Genomic DNA, 18778 nt, shown 5'->3' on the forward strand with positions numbered 1-18778 from the left:
GTTTCATAAACAGCCAAAGACATAGATGCATGTTAAATACACAAAAAATTATTAAAAAACAAAAAAAAGACATCCTATTTCTGGTGAATGGTTACATTATACACTCATTACACAAGGAAATGAGGAATACAAGTATGGCTTTTTCAAACTCATGACTAAAATAAGTCTGCTAGTCACAAGATTCATTAAAGAAAAGGCATGAACTTGGGCATTTAACAAGTGTTTATGGCTCACAAAATGTTCAGATTTCTGGGCAATGGGTGACTGAAAGCATGTGTTTTACAATTATATGGCTTATTTTAATCATCAGTGCTGTGGCTGAACTGACTCAGCCATACAAAGCAGATCAGCAGACCCAGCTACAAAACTCTGATTCCTCGACTGGCTATAAAAATTAAGTCTGGAAAAATTCTGCAAACGGCATCCTGCTTAAAATTAAAATTAGTCCTCTGCTAAAAGTAGCTTTCAGTCTGTCCTAAAAATCTGTTTTTAACAAATATGTACAGCAATGTATAGAAAAGAGGCACTGTCTGCAGTCAGTCTACATCTTCAGAAAATAAGGTTTGTGCCCAGTATGACAAAAGCTAGAACGGCACATTTGTGACGGGGTCGTCTACCTCTAAGATAGTCGATTTTAAAGCGCATGAAAAATCAAGTAATCATTATAACTGTGTGAAACTTATGAAAGCAAAGATTGCTAAACAAGGCACATCAAAAGCATAACAATTACTACACACCATAAACATCGCTGTAATTTTAAAGCTGAAAGTTGCTTTTTGAACAGCTCAGGGACATGCTACGTGAAGAAATCCAATCAATGTATCTGGGAATGAGCATTAATTAATGTTCATTGTATTTTATTTTATTTTTTTAATACAATAAAAATCAAAATTTATAAGTGTTAATTTCTTAGGAAAAAAGTGTAAGCCTAATATTTTAGGGACCCAAACAGTTGTTGTTGATTCCGACTCAGGAACTTCACATAAGGATTAGTAAGTTTACATAAGGACTAGCAAGTTTCAAAAGGTACTAGTCCTTAGGACTAGTGACTAGACCACAATGTTGTTAGTTTCTAACCCTGAGTGGCACACATACAGTAGATATATTCTAGGGCTGCAACGATAATCGGTAGCCTAACATCATGGCACCGATAAAGAAAAAAAAACACAATTGGCTATTGGCAGTTTGTTATTTTAGCCGATAGTACACCAATATTCATTCTTGAATTTCTTCCAGCACAGAATTTAATGTTTGGTCAGGCGCCCTTACTATACTAATCAGTGTTCTCCCCAGGTCTTTTCGGCTGGGCGGGCCGCCAGGCAAAGTGTCTGTCGCCGCCCGGCGGAAAAAAACAGGATCTGCCCGTCTTGCAGATGCTACTGTGTCTTTAACAATAAGGACTGATTGCGCTTCTAGCAGACTAGACCACTTGCACGTCGCTGGGTGAAAAAAAAAAAAAGTTTGGAACCACATGACAGCACTGTTACGTCTTGACAATATTTAACCAATCAGAGAGTTGAAGGGACGGGTTTTCTGTGTTAAGCACTTCAAGAAGCTAAAACATTAAATAACCGATTATTTTCAAAGCAAAAATAGTGACAAAGAATGCAGGGTTTTCAAAATAAGCCGGCGATCGGCACAATCCACAGCCTAATTATATTTGCGCCGGCTACTTTATTAAAAATATTAAGATTAGTTTCGGGTATTATCATTCAGTCCATTTTTGACATATTGTACTGCAAGTTGATATATAGTATATAATAGCTATACATATTAACCAAAAAAAAAGCCTATTCCTTTTGTTGTGATATCGTAAAAATATGTACCCAGGTGCTTGTGAGAGATATCGGGGGTTAATGTACAGAGGCTGTATGCCTTTTAGAAGACAGGCATGATGGGATATCAACTGAACTGTCAGCTGATATACAAATACTTAAGTGCAGAGGTGCTGGACTATTACCCTCAGGTTTCATACAAGTTATGGTGACCAAACGTGTGTGAGTACTGTTGTCTAAAAATAATGGTTAAAATGAACAGGAACAGCGAAAAACAAAAATAGACTTAAAATGCCCTGAAAACTTAAAGAAAACAATTTAAATGAAGAAATAAGCTCAATAATTAAGCTAAAAAGGCACTGAAAAGGTTACCGTTTTTTATATTTTTTTGTGAATTCCGATAATCCTATGTTATCTTTCCACAGTCAAATCATAGAGTGCCTAAATAAGCACAGTAATTTACCATAATAAAACAGTCATGAAAAAGAAAACGTGTAACATAAAAAAGAGCAACCAGAGACAGTCAACGAAAGACAACACATTTTTCAAATTCTCTGTCGTATTATATATTTAAGGTAAGGCAAGTTTATTTTTCTGTTAAAAGTGCTCCCGGCTATAATGTTCTGCCGCCCGGCTGTACAGAATTCCTGGGCCGAACCGCAAAACAAGTCCTCTTAGTTAGCGTAAACTGCCAGGTTGTTACATTATTATTATTATTATTATTATTATTATTATTATACAACGTACTTCATAATGGCCTTTTGTAACTTGTGTTTATCTTGCTTAATCTGCATTGGTTGCGGGTGTATTCAGTGGCATTTTGAAGCAGAAATTGATTATTGTGCCATCTTGTTAAGTAACAAATTCAAGTTTGCCTGAATTTTGTAACACGAAATTTTATATGTTTGACATCTTTTTTTTGATTAAGTGAACAATTTAAGTTGTGCTGCATTTTTAAGCAGTGCATGCTTAAAATAAAAATTTAACAGAAGTTGTTGGAGTTGACATTGCATAGACTACATTTTTCTTTTCTTTTTGTACAGTATAGGTAGAAGTTATAATACGCAATTTTTGACAGCAAGTGGCTATAAAAAAAGTTAATGTCACATTATATATTGTTTTTCTACAGAAGTGTTTTTACTAGTACAAATGCAAAATGTTAGTTTTGTGTGACTGTTGTAAAACAAATGTATAAATTGCTGTCAAACACACAATATAATACTTACGTTATTCTTTGCGTTCATTTTCTGAAGTAAATGCAACCAGTAAACAATACCTGTTCATTTTTGTTAAATACAACAAAAACTATATCATTTTTTAACATATATAATTATAAAACAGTTTAAATATAGGCCCTATGTCTTGTTCTAGTATTTTAGCTCCAAGTTTCAATTTTTTTGTATTCACATTTTTAAAGTTAAATATTCAATTTATGCACAAATATACAGTAACAGAGATGAAGTCAAAATCATACATTACTATGTAAATGTTACACTCTTAGCATACAAGATCTTATGGAGACTTCATATTTCATATGTAGTGTTCCGCGTTTCCGGTTTATTCAGAATTTTACCGAAATATATATATATAATATATATATATTTTTTTTTAACATGTCTGTTTTTACTGACTTATACCTGATTTTTGTCTATTCAATATTTTCCAGGTACTATTTTCTAGGAAATACACAATATTTTGATTAAAATGCTGTTTTATTTTGACTCTGACATTGTAATAAGCAGCCCTTCACTGTATCCTAGGATACAGCAGACGTTTAGACGTCAGAGGATCAAACAACGTTCAAACGTGGTTCTCTGTCACTTCACAAACACATTATCACCTGATTATGATGGCCACTCAAAGTCTGATTATTGTGGCAATTTCTGGGCATGGTAACTTTTGACCAAAAATTAAATTGAAATACATGAAAATAAAAAAATTTTAGTGGATGAGGAAAGGGGAGAAAACTTAAATCAGTTTATGAATATTTAAAAGAAAAAGAATGTTTCGAAGTACACAAAAAGAAAAAAATATCAGAAGTGGGTCAGATGAGGCAGAAGACACATAGCACTGTGCTTTGCTGGACAGCCACTGTTTATTGCAGACTGCAGAGAGGTATGTATTGGTGACTTTGTGCGACGGTACTGTCCATCAGCTAAAACACTGCCTAACACTGCCAATCTTAAATCGTAAATATTTGACAGAAAATGGTGATGCTTTGGTAAACTTATGGAATGCATTGATGGAAATTTCAAGTATGATTTTTGATGCATCTCCTGATGGCTTGCACCGCCCAGTTCTGTCAATTTTATGATTTCAAGGTGAATAAACCTGGCTTGTTTTGTGCTAATATCACGTTCATACCTTCTGTAGATACTATTTCCGCCAGCATAGCAATTGCCCAAACATTCGCAAAGTACCAGCTACATGGGAAAATGTGGCCTCGACTTACACAGATTCTGCTACATCATACATCCCAGGGACATTAAATTTAATCAGAAACCAGAACTGCTACGCATCGTATTACACATGTAAAAGTGTGTATACTGAGATTTCTCTCCCCTCCCCCCGATTTTTAACAATGTTTCAATTAAACTATTTTTTACCAATTTTATCCCTATTTTAATATATGTAAAAAAACGTATCTTTTTTTAAGATAAAAACCGAAACTGCAGAACACTATTCATATGGTACCAATAACTGTTCTGCTATTGTATAATGGATAAAATGAATCAACTGAAGCCAGAGTTGTAACGAGTCACCAAAATTGGGAGTCGAGTCATTGGGGAGTAAAGACTCAAGTCGAGTCTTTGACATGCCAAGCTCGAGTCGAGTCACCAATCTGGCTCGAGTCACTTCGAGTCATTAGTTCTGATAGTTCAAGTTATCTTGATTTAATCAGATTAGTTTTACAGGAGATTAGCAATCTATACATACAAAATCTGTTACAAACACAAAATTAGGATGCACAATAATGTGGTCATAGTTGCCCCACTTATGTTCACCATTAAAAGTCCACGGTTTCTGCTTTGTTTTCGTCTTTCCATTTTAGTGAATTTGATTCCTTTATCTATTTATAAGCACATTTTGCCACTGTATAAAGACCCCTTTCTCTGTGCTCAATTGGGTTGGATGTTTAGTAATGAATGATACCACATATCTCTCTTGTTAGTGTAAGCTGAGCTATGGAGTAGCTTTTTCCATTAAATGTCAGCTAGACATTTTTAAGTAACATACTGTTTCACAAAAGCACAAACATAATAAAAAGGTGTCTGTTGGCGTCTTAACGGCATAACATACTGAAAAAAGGACAAAAACAAATTAATCTTTTAAATTCTCTACAGTCACGTCTTATACTTTAACATACATTAGGGGTGGGAATTTCTAAGATATTCGAGTATACCAAGAATAAAAGTTTTGAGTACTTGACATCTAATTACTCAGGCTAGAAAGGTGTTTTTTATTTACTTAGCAATGGTCTTAAAAACCATGGCAGGAATCTGTTTATGTGCAAAATGACAAGAAGACTGTGTGTGTTAGAGAGGGGCTGCACGTATTGAAAATTAAATAAGTTGTTATTGATTTTATCATAAAGACAATGACGAGTCATTTGATGGCAATGACTGGAGTCATGAAAAATTGCCGCTTGATTTTGAGTCGAGTCATTACAACCCTGACTGAAGCTAAAATGGAAACCACTGCAGTCATTTGGACAGTGTGCATGTTATTCAGTAATATTTTACAATCATAGCAATAGTATTGCATCTAATATTGAAATATTCACACTGCACCAACAGCACAAAGAATTCTTAATTCACATTATACTTTGTAGGTAAGCCAACAAAAGGAGCAATATGCTGTCAACGGTGTTGCAGAAATCCAATCAATGTATCTGTATATGAAATAACATTTTGTATTTACCACAATTTTTTTGTACTCAATTACCATCACTGGAGTAATGTTTAGTGTAGTTAAACTAAAATCCCAGGAGCACAGAGATTTTCGTGGCAAAATATTTAAATGTCAATACATTTATGTATAAAAATTAAAAACATCTGCGCTGGTGTTCACTTGAAAACAAATGGTCCCTGGCTCCTACCCAGCACGCGCACGGGTGCCAGCGGCTCGCAAATGGTCCCTGGCACATCCCCAGCGCGCACACGGGGCCCAGCGTCACACCAAATGTCCCAGCGGCTCGCCAAGGTCCCTGGCACCTCCCCAGCGTGTCCCAGCGTCACACCAAATGGTCTCTGGCACCTCCCCAGCGCGTGCACGAACCCCAGCGACTTTGCGCGTGCTCCAAGCGGCTTGCCAAACTGTCCCTGTCACCTCACCAGCGCGCGCAGGGGCACCAGCGACATCGCGTGGTGTCCCAGCGGCTCGCCAAATGGTCCCTGGCACCTCACCAGCGCGCACACGGGCCCCAGCAACCCCACGTCGTTAGTAAAATCTATACCTACTTCTGCAATAATTCAAATAAAGCTGTTCTACCTGTATTTCACATCTAAAAATCTATCCCAAATTGCAGCACAAGCTTGGCTGGTAATGGATTAAAATAATTGTTTCCTGATGTCACTCACTATTGTTTTGCTTTTGTATCATCTGCACGGATGAGGTCATGTTACTTTTAAGGAACTCAACTTTTTATCTGCTCACACAATCCACTTTCTCAGTAGAGCCTAAAACTGAAAATGTTTGAGGACCACATGTCGACACAGTCATACACAAAGAGAGACGTTCATTTTCCATTACCCTAATTACAGTGTGTGCCCAAAAAAATAAACCTATATGACACTGAAAAGTTAACAGCATTCCATGAAAGAAATTACATCATATTCTGTCTAAGATATTAAAAAATTAATTTTGTTCCACCATCCTGTACAGTAATTTGACAACATAAAATGTCTTACTGCTTTTATAAAACCATTCCAGAAGCAAAACCTGCAGTGTAAAAAAAAAAAGAAATTTAAGTGACACAAGGCTCTCGGGACACGGATACTCGCAATCTTTACACACTCATGGTTTGTCAGGACTCTCAGGTTTGCAGTTGTCTGCAGTAAATCATGCAGGCAATACAACTGTGTTGTGTGGGGTGCAAGCTTCAGGATGTTGGCGGGCTCATTCCCGCTGTGGAGAACTGGAAAACATGTACCCAGTACATCTTGGATCAGAGCAGACTGAAGACTACACTGAGTTGTGCCTGAGATGTGAGCTCCTGTGTACCGTTGCGTGTTTTACTGAAATCCATTTCAGGCTTTCTTGCTGACTTCTTCACAAGCAACTGTTTGAAAGATGTCAACGGCTGATGACAGAAAGAAATGGCAGAGAGGTTTAATGGATTTTTTTTTGCGCCCTAAAGAACTAAACCGGCACAAGATCATAGAGAACAGGATAACTTAGATTTTTCTGCCAATTTGTTGCATCTTTTAAGTACAGTGTTCAAAAGACAGTAAAGTCCTGCCATGCAGTAGCCAGGGTAGGCACATTTTCTGCCATCTATTTGCCTGTACTGAAGTAATACTGCTAAATTTTAGGGTCAACTGGTTCCTTGTTAAATCTAGGCAGAATTAATGGTAGTTCTGGTGTTGACTTTTTTTCTTTTTTTTTTTTCTCAAATTACCGTAGCTGGATATAGTGAAATGTAACTAAAGCAGGATTTCACTTCCCACTTTTCTATAGCTCAGAGTCTTCTTGAACTGAGAGCGGAGCACATATAGTTTGCAATAACGAACAGCAAGTTGGAATTTTGCTTTTGTGGACTCTATTGCTATCCCGTTTTGTTTTATTTGTTATTTTATTTAGACAAATATATTTCTGATTGTGGCTTTTAGTGTTTGTTTCTTATTGTTAAAACACTGTCAAAACTTTAATGAATTAAGAATAAAAAAAAAAGATGTGTGTACCATAACATTAAGACACTATACTTTATTGGGATCCCCAACATTTCCTCTGGGTCTTAGTTTTTTTAGTTGAGTGTCCTGGACACTCAATGTGAAAAAGTTTTGGAGAGCCCTGTTGATAGAGTGAAAGATATCCAACCTGAGCACCATTGTCTAAAAGCAAACCCAGCATGTCTTTTTTGTTTAGTTTTTTTAATCTTGGTTGATATCCTTTATTTGTTATTAAAATGCAGTGGAAAGCAGGGTGTGAGCATATACATATTTATGAACAAACCAATTAGTATAACATGTTGCGTGAATCTTTTTAAATGTAGCGGTACCGTGCTGGAATTAGCTTTCATTGTCGGTTGTGGTCATAACCTTATAGATTTATAAGGTAATACAACGATAATACACACGTTACTTTTTTAAAATAGCTGTCTTTATAGGTGTGTATGATTTGTTAGTTACCGAAATCTCAGTCAGCAACTGAGGATAATTTCGTACCACTGAATTTGCACCGATGAAACATAACCTGGTTAACCGTACTGATGACATATCAAATGCTTAGAAGACAGATATGGTTGCATTCTTCTAGAACTTAAAGAAGAAACAAAATACATTGACAAGGAATTGCATTTCTTCCATTACTTAGTTGAACACAAGATGGTTTCAATAAATACTTTGATTTAAATATAGGCCTACTATGTGATAGTTTGGGATATTTCGTCTATTTAAAACAGTAGGTAAGGGTTTATTTTTTAAATTATTTTATATATAATTATTAGGTTGAATAAACCGCTACTGAATAAGACCATTATGCTACCTACTTTCCAGGCATGTAGCAAATCCTCACTACTGCAGTAAAAAAGTTAACTTCTAGCCTTGCATACACTGCAAACAATAGAGCTTCGTGTCAGTAAACTCCAATAACATTTCTGAGATTTTATTTCGATGCGTTATTACTTGTATATGGAGCAATCTCTTGTTTCTTCAATTAAAAAGCATTAACATTCCCAAAAATACAATAAATAATTACCAAATAAAAAACAGGTGCTAGATGCTAACAGCAAACTCAGAAGTAAAGAAGTAAACTTAGAAGTAAACCTTCATCAAGACCTTGAGGTAATTACCAGGATATTTTGTATAATTCTACACATGTGGCTTAGAGCAGGGGTGCTCAACCTTTTTGCTTAAATAAACAATTGTAGACATCTATTTCTTGTAATTTTTTTTTTTTCTCATCCACAAAAGCAAAACTGTTTCAACAAATTCAGGGTTCCCACTCTTTTCAAGAAATCATTTTCCAGGACAATTTTCAATGACATTTTACAATAAATAATAGGGAGACATTACTCACTGAGTGGCGAAACACGCAATTACTATCAATAATTGGCTGCCACACAGCCTCAGTAGGTACCTCATGTGTAAAAACATTGTCATGTCACACCTCTGTTCTGCACTCTCCACTGGTCTCTGGATTCAAGACCCTGGTGCTTGCCTACAGGGCAACTAAGGGAACAGCTCCAGGCTATGGAATGTCCCTACACACACTAGCACCAAGTTGGTGCTAATCAATCTCTAAACCTATGAACCCATTTTCAAACAGCAATATTGACCCTTCCTTTTCTTTACTACTTTAATATCTAAAGATTTACTAATAGGCTTGTGTTCTTCATGTTTTTAAACTTCAATATTGATCATCTTGTTTCTTTATTAGGCTACTTTAATATCTTCCATTTAGGTTAGTATTCTTCACTTCATGTCTTGAAGAGCTGCAGTGTGTGCAGGCTCTCTATACAGCCCACCATTAACACACCTGATCAATTAATCAGCAAGACAACCTTTGTCACCGAGACAAAATCTTGCACACAATGCACCTCTCCAGAACAAGGAGTGGAGAATAGTAGAAACATGAAAAGCACATCCAATGTCATAACTTGAACTGAAATGAAACAACCAACATAAGTACTTTAGGACAGATATGGAATACTTTATTCACTTTCAGTCACTCAATACAACATATTTGCACAGCTATTTCTCTGTCAAAAACAAAAACAAAACACATTTTAGTCTCTTTACTTCAATTGTTTCACTTTCTCTTTTAACTGTGCAAGACTCTGGTCCAGAGCTGTCACCTCTGACTTCTTCTCTGTGACACTCTTCCGGTAGGTGTTTGACTTCGAGAGTAGTGTGAAATCTTGCTTCTTTGCCTTTTCTGCCATTTCATCCGCCTCTCTCTGCATTACTTAAATGCTGTTGATAATCTTCTGCCTCTTCGCTGTCTGGTGTGCTATGTCAGACATTAGCTCCTTTCTTTTCCTGTCATTCTCTGTACATATCTCATCCTTGCCACCTTGGCATGTTGAACAAGGTCCTTTGGAATGGCATCTTCCATAGGAGGTCCAGCCAGAGAATCCTGGACCAAACGGAGTGAAATAAGAGTCCTCTCCTTTAGGTTCTCAACCAGCATGTCTTTGTTAACAGAGTATCCTCTTTCAACTGCTGCTTGCCCATGTGAGAGAGTGAAAAGGCACTTCAGCAAATCCCAGAGATTCTCATACTCTGCTCTGCCACTTACAAATCTCCCAAGGAATTCGTCAACCCTGCAAGAATCACCTTTGTAGACAAAATCCAGAAATTCAGCCTTCTTGTGCTGGATCATCTGTGAGAGGAAGTGTTTGTACTCTGAGAGGAGCTGGTCACACTGTGGATCGGTGCAACATTTTGCATTGAGAAGGAGTTGCAAGAGTTTTTCAAATTTGAGTATTGAACTTTTCTCCTCGGTTACCATGGCCACTGGGTCAAGGGAGCTCAGGAGTCTTACCGCAGGATACATTAGTCTCTCCAGCAGCTTTTTGCTGGTTGTCGCGAGGAAGGTGAGGCATTCCTTCTTGAACTCTTGTCCCCTAAGTGCATTTGTTTGAAGTTTCTGTGATGCTTTATCCAGAGCTTGTTTGGTGGCTAAGCCGATGTCAAGCTGTTTGAGTGGTACATGCAGTGTTTTGTCCAGTGGGTCAAGTTTGAGCATCTGGAGGACTGTCTTTGTGTTCTCCAGGACGTCTCTCGATGAAGCAAGACAGCAGGCTCATCAGAGTAGACTGCAGCTCTTCTGCCAAAAAGGGCACCATTGGTGCATCTGTCTGAAACGTTTCCAGAAATGGTTTCAGCTGTCTTGCAACAAATGCAAAAAAATGCAGTTTTGCCTCGAAAAGTGAGTCAGCAGCTGCCTCTTTCACCAAAGTGTAGGACACTGAGGTTGGAACTTTGCTTTTAGGAAGTTTCTTGTGGCTGTCAATATACTTGAATACAGCTGGCCATATCTCAATTGCACGCTCTGCAACTTGCAAGTCTTCCACCCATCTGTGGGCACAAAACTTCAAAAGAAACGTTGTTGTTTTCATCAAGTCAGCAAAATCGTCTCTTCTGGCCAGTGTGTCGTGAAAGAGCTGCCACAGGGCTCTCAGTGTTTGAAAACTGCCATGAACAACATGCAGACCACAGCTTCCCAGGTTGAGATATGGTAGATTTGGGTCCATTTGTCTTCTCTCCTCTTCAAATGTTCGCAGAAACTTCCAGTTGACCTTTGGGCCATCTATGGAGATTTGAAGGAGCTTCTTGGGATCAAGAGGAGATAAACTTATTTTGATTCTCAAGAAGCATGTCCCAAAAACTCTGAGTCAAGATAATGCACCACAACCTTACACTCATCCTCGCTCCAGTATCGAACGACCACATCCATCTGTTCTGTCTGTGTTACTTTGTTTAGGCATTCACCAAAAGAGATAACGTAGCACTTTGACATTCTTATGTCCTTGATTAGCTTCTCTTTGAAATACGGTGACAAACCAAAACATACAAAGTAGGCTGCTTTCGTTGCATCACACGAAAATTTCCTTGCAATTTCACTGTCTGGAAACATTTTTCCAAAAATATCAGCCACATCTGTGCATTGAATTGTGACATCACCATTTTGATTTATTTAGCAGATCTCTGCTACAAGAACAGCTTCGTTCAAAAAAAAAGTTGAAACTGAGGAAGACCGTTGTGGTCCTGAGCTTGTTCCCTCAACGGCACCTGCATTTGATGTTTGTAGTCCTGCTCTGCTTCCTCCCTGGCTGACCTTCCTCCTCTGCATTGGCCGTTTGTGGTCCTGTGCTTCCTCTCTGACTGCCACTTGCCTCAACTGCGGTCTCAGATGGCCTTCTCATAAAATGTGTCATGCGAGGCCAACTGTCCTGCTACTTTCAGATGTCCTTGGCCTCGTGCATGGCTTTTGAGTGCTGAGATGCCCATATTAACCAACATCAAAGAACTTCCTACAAAACTTGCAATATGCCCTGTGCACATCTCCTGATACTTCCCCTATCCAGTCCCAGAACAGAGGCTCTTCTTTCCACTCCACTTTAAACTTGCACTGCCTTCCTGACATCCTGACCTCCTCACTCACTCCTTTAATAAAACACAGCAAAGCATTAAATCACTTTAGCAAATGAGATTGAAAAGTGTCTAATGAATGTAACGATTAGCAAAGAGCCACCATAGATATAGAGCTCTAAATTCATTCCAACTTGGGAGTGAGAGCTCTGTATGATTTTGCTCTGTATGATATCAAACCAATGAAAATTATAACGCACACACAAAGTTGCCTACTGAGGGATTTTTATTACTCAAGCTATCATATCAAATGAGGGTTTAGGTTCTAGCTTCATTGAACTACACAGTCAATGTCAGGAGGAGTCAGCTGCACATGCACACACCCTTCTGTCACATACTGAGAAAAGAGACCAGCCTACCTATGGAGATCCACACACACAACCAAAAGTGCACGCACACAAAGACACTAAGCACTCATAGGTGCATTCACACAGATTTTGGATTTTTTGATAAGAGACTACACATGGAGATACATGTTATGCGTGCGTGCACACACACATACAGTATACACAAGCACAGTGCACAAACACTCAAAGGTGCATTCACACAGAGTTTGAAGTTTTTTATAAGAGACTACATGGAGATACATGTTGGGTGTGCACACACACGCACAAAAAGACAGTACAAGCACTCATAGGTGCATTCACACAGAGGTTTGAGTTTTTGATAAGAGACTTCACACATGTTGATACACATTTTGCGCGCGCGCACACACACACGTGACTGCAAGTCTGCTGTCATTCTCAATGCATTACCCGAAGTGAGCATGAATCCGTCAATGAGGAATGCATTGAGAATGAGAGCAATGCACAACAGCTACTTTCATGTTGCATATTGTTTCCCAACAACAAGATTAGTTAGCTACCAGTAGCCTACATTTCTGAGAAAAGATTACCACAGCATCAGGATCACACTCATGCACCATCTCTCACTCTAACAACAAGTTGACTAGGTCGGTAGCTTGCTATCGTTACTAAATTTGATTCCAACTAGATTATAACATACAACAAAGTAATTGCAACTAAACATAACAACCAGTCTCAATGCATAATGTTAGTGACACAAATTGTCTTGCTTCTCACCACATCGCAGTTTCTGTGCACGAGTTGAACCGAGAGCGCGGTCAAGGGGCGCAGTTATTGATGCTTTCAACCTGCACTGAATTGACCTTCCCTGGACTCTGAGGTTGCCGCTGCCTGCTAATACAAGCTACAGTATGCCCAAACACGTTTTGAATTGATGCAACTGCTTATTTGTTCGAGTTACTATGGCATCTGTAATCTTATTTTCCAGGACACTCAAAGTTTTCCAGGACATTTTTTTTTTTTTCTCATTTTCCATGGATTTTCCAGGCCTGGAAGACTAGTCTTTAATTTTCCAGGTTTTCCAGGACGCGTGGGAACCCTGAAATTGTTTTCCTAAAATTCTTTGTTTTCAAGAAATTATAAATTTCCATTGTGGTATGTAAACTTTTGACTACAACTGTGTGTGTGTGTGTGTGTGTGTATATATATATATATATATATATATATATATAGTGTGCTGGGACGAAAAGGGGGTTTTCATGTTCGGATATTCTCTCAATTTAAATATTAGTTTGGATATTCGTTCGTTTTTCAAAAAGTAATAAAAGCCATTATATTGCTCTGAACGCAGACAGAGACAGCACAGCAGCAAGGGCAGGGGGCGTGGCCGTGGCCCATGTGTGTGCCTTTATTTTACAGCAATATCCTACAATATATAACATGTTAAAACAGAAAAATATCACAGGAGTAAAGACCAAGTTGTGTCGGACTTACATTACCCTAGTGAATTAACTACAAAACAAAGGATGCCAAATAGCAGTTTAAGTTAAGCAGTAGTGAGGATTTGCTACCTGCCTGGAAAGTAGGTGGCAAAATGGTCTTATTCGGTAGTGGTCTATTCGACTAAACTATATATAAAAATAATTTAAAAAATAACTACCTACATACTGTTTTAAATAGACTGAACAACCCAAACTAATCACATAGTAGGCCTATATTTAAATCAGAAAGTATTTATTGAAACCAACTAAGTAACTAATGCAATTTCTTGTCAAAATGTATTTTGTTTTATCCTTAAGTTCTACAAGAATGCAACCATATCTGTCGTCTAAGCATTTGAAATGCCATCAGTACAGTTAACCAGGTTAGGTTTCATTGGTGTAAATGAAATGGTACGAAATTATCCTCTCATGTCTTCAGTTGTTGACTGAGATTTTGGTAACTAACCAATCATACACACCTGTGAGGGTGAGACCCTCACTGTAATACTGAACTACTTGTTATTGTGGTTATTATTGCGATTGTTATTCTACTGGCGACACAGCCATGGGTTTATTATGTATTGTGCATGCTGTTCATCAAGTGTGTTTCACAATGACCGTGTATTGTTGTAATTAGATTGGGGCACTTCCATTAATGAAGTTACCCTAGTTATACATGTGGAACAAGGGTTTTGTTAGCCATATGTTCGGTAGTCTTCCAATAATAATAAGTAAGCAATATAACAGTTTCACGATCATTTGTAAAAAAAAAAAAAAGACGGTATTCATGCAAATACGTATAAATGAGAAGGAGAGGATTATTATGGCACACAGTGTATTTACAACCTGCTAGTCGGTGATCATCAGTTGTCGTTGTATTTTGTGTGCAGTATCCAGTGCCAAAATAAACATTTATACTTGTGAATTGCTAACAGTGACCGTTTCCTGCATTATAAAGAACTCCGCTGTTCCTGTGAAAATAATGTGAATGAGGGTGGGGTTAAGCTCACACCTTTCACCCCATTACAACACCTACAAAGACCGCAATTAAAAAAAAAAAAAAAAAATGTAAAGCGTGCCACAACATCATAGAATCCTGCATTGTATGACCCTGAATGAATTATAAGGTTACAACCACAACGATCGGTTTTGAAAATGAAAACTACCAAATATACTGTAGCGATCTCGGTTAACGCAGAAAGGAGCATCACACAGGGCAAGGCAATCACACACAGGCGGAGGGCGGGCGCGAAACCGGGACTTCTCGCACTAAAGCATTGCGCCGATACCGCTACCGATACCGCTGTACAAAAAAGCCTGCTCCTTTGCAAGGGAGAGTACATCGGGCTTATGCGCCCGCCCTCCGCCTGTGTGTGGATTGCCTCGCCCTGTGTGATGCGCCTGCCTGAGTTAACCGAGAACGCTACAGTACGTTAACTTCAAGCCTTGATAATATATACAATCTATATAAAAATCACTACACAACATTTTCAGGAAGTTGGGTACTGTTTAAACGAGGCATTTCAGAATGACGTGCTTGCCTTTTTTCTTTTCCTATGAGAGTCTGGCTCAGCAGCACTCAACGCATTTTTGTCCCAGATGGCTTTCCATAGTGATCATTAGGAGTGCGCGCACATTATCTAGTTTATTTACTTTTTGCTGTCTAAAACTTTTAAATAGAGGCTCAAGAGCTGCTGTGTCGATCCTGTGTTTTTTTATATTAATCTAACACATCACGCAGCTCTTTTCATTTGCTGTTTTTTTTACACTATAGCGCAAATTCTGGTGAGGCAGTTAATTAAGTGCAAGGTATTTTTGTCATTTGTAGCGAATACGAATATCTGATTTTTGTATCCGAATACATGTAAAAAAAGTGTGTTTGAATATTCCAAGACTTGTCCCAGAACTATATATATGGCGTAGTGGAAATAGTTATTTTGTGTTTTGTTTTTAACATCTGCCATTGATTTATGTCTGTATTTAGCACTACTAAGTGTTTAATAGTTATGTATGTTTAAACAGCACAAAGCTTCAAATACCTAAAGGTACTTCAGCTTTAAAAAAACGTGTTTTATGTAAGCCCATGTTTCATTTTTTTTGGACCACAACCAACAATCACAAAAATAAATAAAATTATTTGAAAAACTGTACAAGTAACTTTTTTCAGATAAAGGAGAGAGTATATATATATATATTTTTTTTACAAGAGCACTGCCCCAGAATTAAGAACCATATCATATTATTCATTCAATGTATTCTGTTGTATGTCATAAGAGGTAGCTTTACAGCTTGTTTTTTCAATCATTACCCTCTGGCTTATTAACTTTAAAAGCTTAATTAGATCATAGTCAGGAAGCCATCTGCTCAACCACACAGCAGGCTATTCAGAATGCTGACCTGCTTACCAATATAAAATTCATGGCGATCATCTTAATTGTAAAGGAACAGACTAGCTTTTGAAAAAAAAAAACGTCTTTGTGAATCATTCATATAACAGATGATGATTGGGTAATTTTGTGGTCTGTGGTGTACAGCAAATTAACCATATTCCAAATAACCATGTGTTTGAATCAGTTTGAATGCCAGTAGGAATCATTTTACCAATGCACGTGTAACCCCACACAATCGTAGTTAAAGGTCCAATGAGGAAGACACTACGACCTTGTGCTAGTCACTCAACCTACTTGTCCTTGTGCTTAATTTCCATCTAACAAGACTGGGAGTAGGTCATCTCAGTTGGCGTTTAGGTGTTTTAAACAACTGTTAAGCTCCAAACAACACTTATTCGTGATACTGGATTCAGGAAATCAACCCATTGTTAACACCGTCTAAATTATAACGCCTTTGAATAGGTTATACTAGTGTTGACCGCCTGGTTCAACTGACATACAGAATTTTAGCCCCTCTGAAAGGTTCTCAGGTCTGGTCAGGTTACTTGCCTGAACAAAACATAAAAAACAATAACATTAAACTAAGTGCCTAATTTAGATACTATGCAATGCAATCCTGTAATATTAATTTAGAATACGTACAAATAACCCCATACAGATACACGTGGTGTTCAACATTGAAGTGTGGTAACAATTTAAGTATTGACATGGTTAAATAAATCGTTATCAATCGTGCAAGGCTGCCATCTGTCACTTAAAGGGGTAACAGTCTATACCTGAAATGTCATGGTGATGTCATTTTTCAATAATCTTATCTTCCAATACTGCAAGTTCTGTAACGTAAAAAACTGGCTACATAAACCGCATGTCCTCAGCGGATCTTTGATTTATCACCGCCACGACAGTAACAGAAAACAGCAAAATACTCAACCGCATTGTATAACACGGACTTCTTTTACACGGCCTAAGCGGTACCAGTACAGTAGGTGAACAACAGCTGTTGGTTACCTGGCGATGGCCCAATAAGTAGCATCACAAAAAAAAGCAACACATAATGCCCTGATTGAGCCAGTCCGTTGTAATGTTTAAAAAAAAAAAAAAAAAAAGTGTCCTCGTGTCATGTGCATTCTATAACAAATAGATTGCAGTCCAATTGAACAGGTTAGCTACATGTACTTAAAAACATATTTAAAAATAGATAAATACAAATAAAACACGGAACGCAAAATCCGATCAGCAGTGGGGGTAGAGTTAATACAAATATAGAACAAGATGTTTAAAATAACGGTGTTGAAGAAATGCATTAAATAGAGACTTACCCCAATCCAGAAACTCCAGCACATTTTTCTCTCTCCTCAGAGGGGAATTGTTACATTCATCATAGAGACAAATTAGGATATCCAGCAACGTCTCCACACTGAAGCACTGACCATTCGCCCGAGATGGCCCATCCAAAATCAATTTCTCGAGTTTCTTCAAACGAACCTCCCCAGACATTGTTTAAAACTGTGATTGGGTATGTTTATAAATAAAAAAGGATATTAAAAAAAAAAAAAAATCCAGACGAAAATGTCAACAAACGGCGCCGGTCTCTGGTTCTTGTTACAATATATTTAACCTATTCCTATAATGTTCTGTTTTACAGTTCGAAATTATTAATAATGCGTTTTAAAAGTACAGAGTGTATATAACTTCGGCATTTTACAGTAAAACAAGTAAAACTCTCAAACCCAACACGAACTGGCAAGCAACAATATTTTCCTTCGCATTAAAATGATCTTCTCTAATTCTAAATGGGCTACAAATCCCATGAAATTCAACCCCGACCCATGCCAAAAACACTTAAAATGGTCCTCCCATGATCTTACTCTGTTTTAAGACTGCAGCACAAAAAAAAATGCATACATTTCAAATGTTCAGTATAAAAAAATGAAACCGCTCCTCTCTAAAAGTGAAAAACCTAACATTCCATCTTTATTTCCTCTCATTCCAAGAACTCTCCCATTTGAAACGACGGTTAATAATGACTTCTCATGTTGTAAATGTTGCATCCATAATGCTTCTGCGTCAGATTCTATGATGTTTGTCTTATATTTTGGATGTTTTAGTGCATCTCTCTCACTCTGATTCCCTGCGTCTCTGCTGTTCCTGGCTGCTGCTGCTGCTGCTGTCTCACGGGCTGCGGGCAAAACCGAGATCAACATGGCGGCCGAGACCAACAGCTGCTGCACCAGGGAATGCAGGGATACTGGGGGACTGGAAGGATCATCAATGGGATTGTAAATGGGAATACTATGGAGAAACCGGCATACTTCAAGGTTCTCAAGCCTTTTAATGTCAACAGAACTGTGATAGGGATACTGGTGATAAGGATTCACAGTTTTGGGATTGGTAATGTTTATCTGTTGGGGAACTGCAATTAACCGTTTGGTAAAAAAATAAAAAAATTAAAAAAAAATAATTCTGTGTACACACATAATTCCTTGAGCAATATATCAAACTAATAACGCA

General features: G+C 37.7%; 1 protein-coding gene across 4 annotated transcripts in view; it reads right to left on the minus strand.

The window, feature by feature from the left end:
• Positions 1–18549, minus strand: part of LOC117403027 (serine/threonine-protein kinase MRCK alpha-like) — a 228762-nt gene extending 210213 nt beyond the window's left edge. For all 4 annotated transcript variants that reach the window (XM_059024320.1, XM_059024319.1, XM_034004851.3 and 1 more), the window contains exon 1: positions 17587–18549. In XM_059024320.1, coding sequence (XP_058880303.1) covers positions 17587–17764 — 178 coding nt within the window. In that variant the 5' untranslated portion in view covers positions 17765–18549. The remainder of the gene's footprint in view (positions 1–17586) is intronic.
• Positions 18550–18778: the final 229 nt, after the last annotated feature.

The sequence above is a fragment of the Acipenser ruthenus genome, chromosome 5, assembly GCF_902713425.1.
Source record: "Acipenser ruthenus chromosome 5, fAciRut3.2 maternal haplotype, whole genome shotgun sequence".
NCBI lineage: Eukaryota > Metazoa > Chordata > Actinopteri > Acipenseriformes > Acipenseridae > Acipenser > Acipenser ruthenus.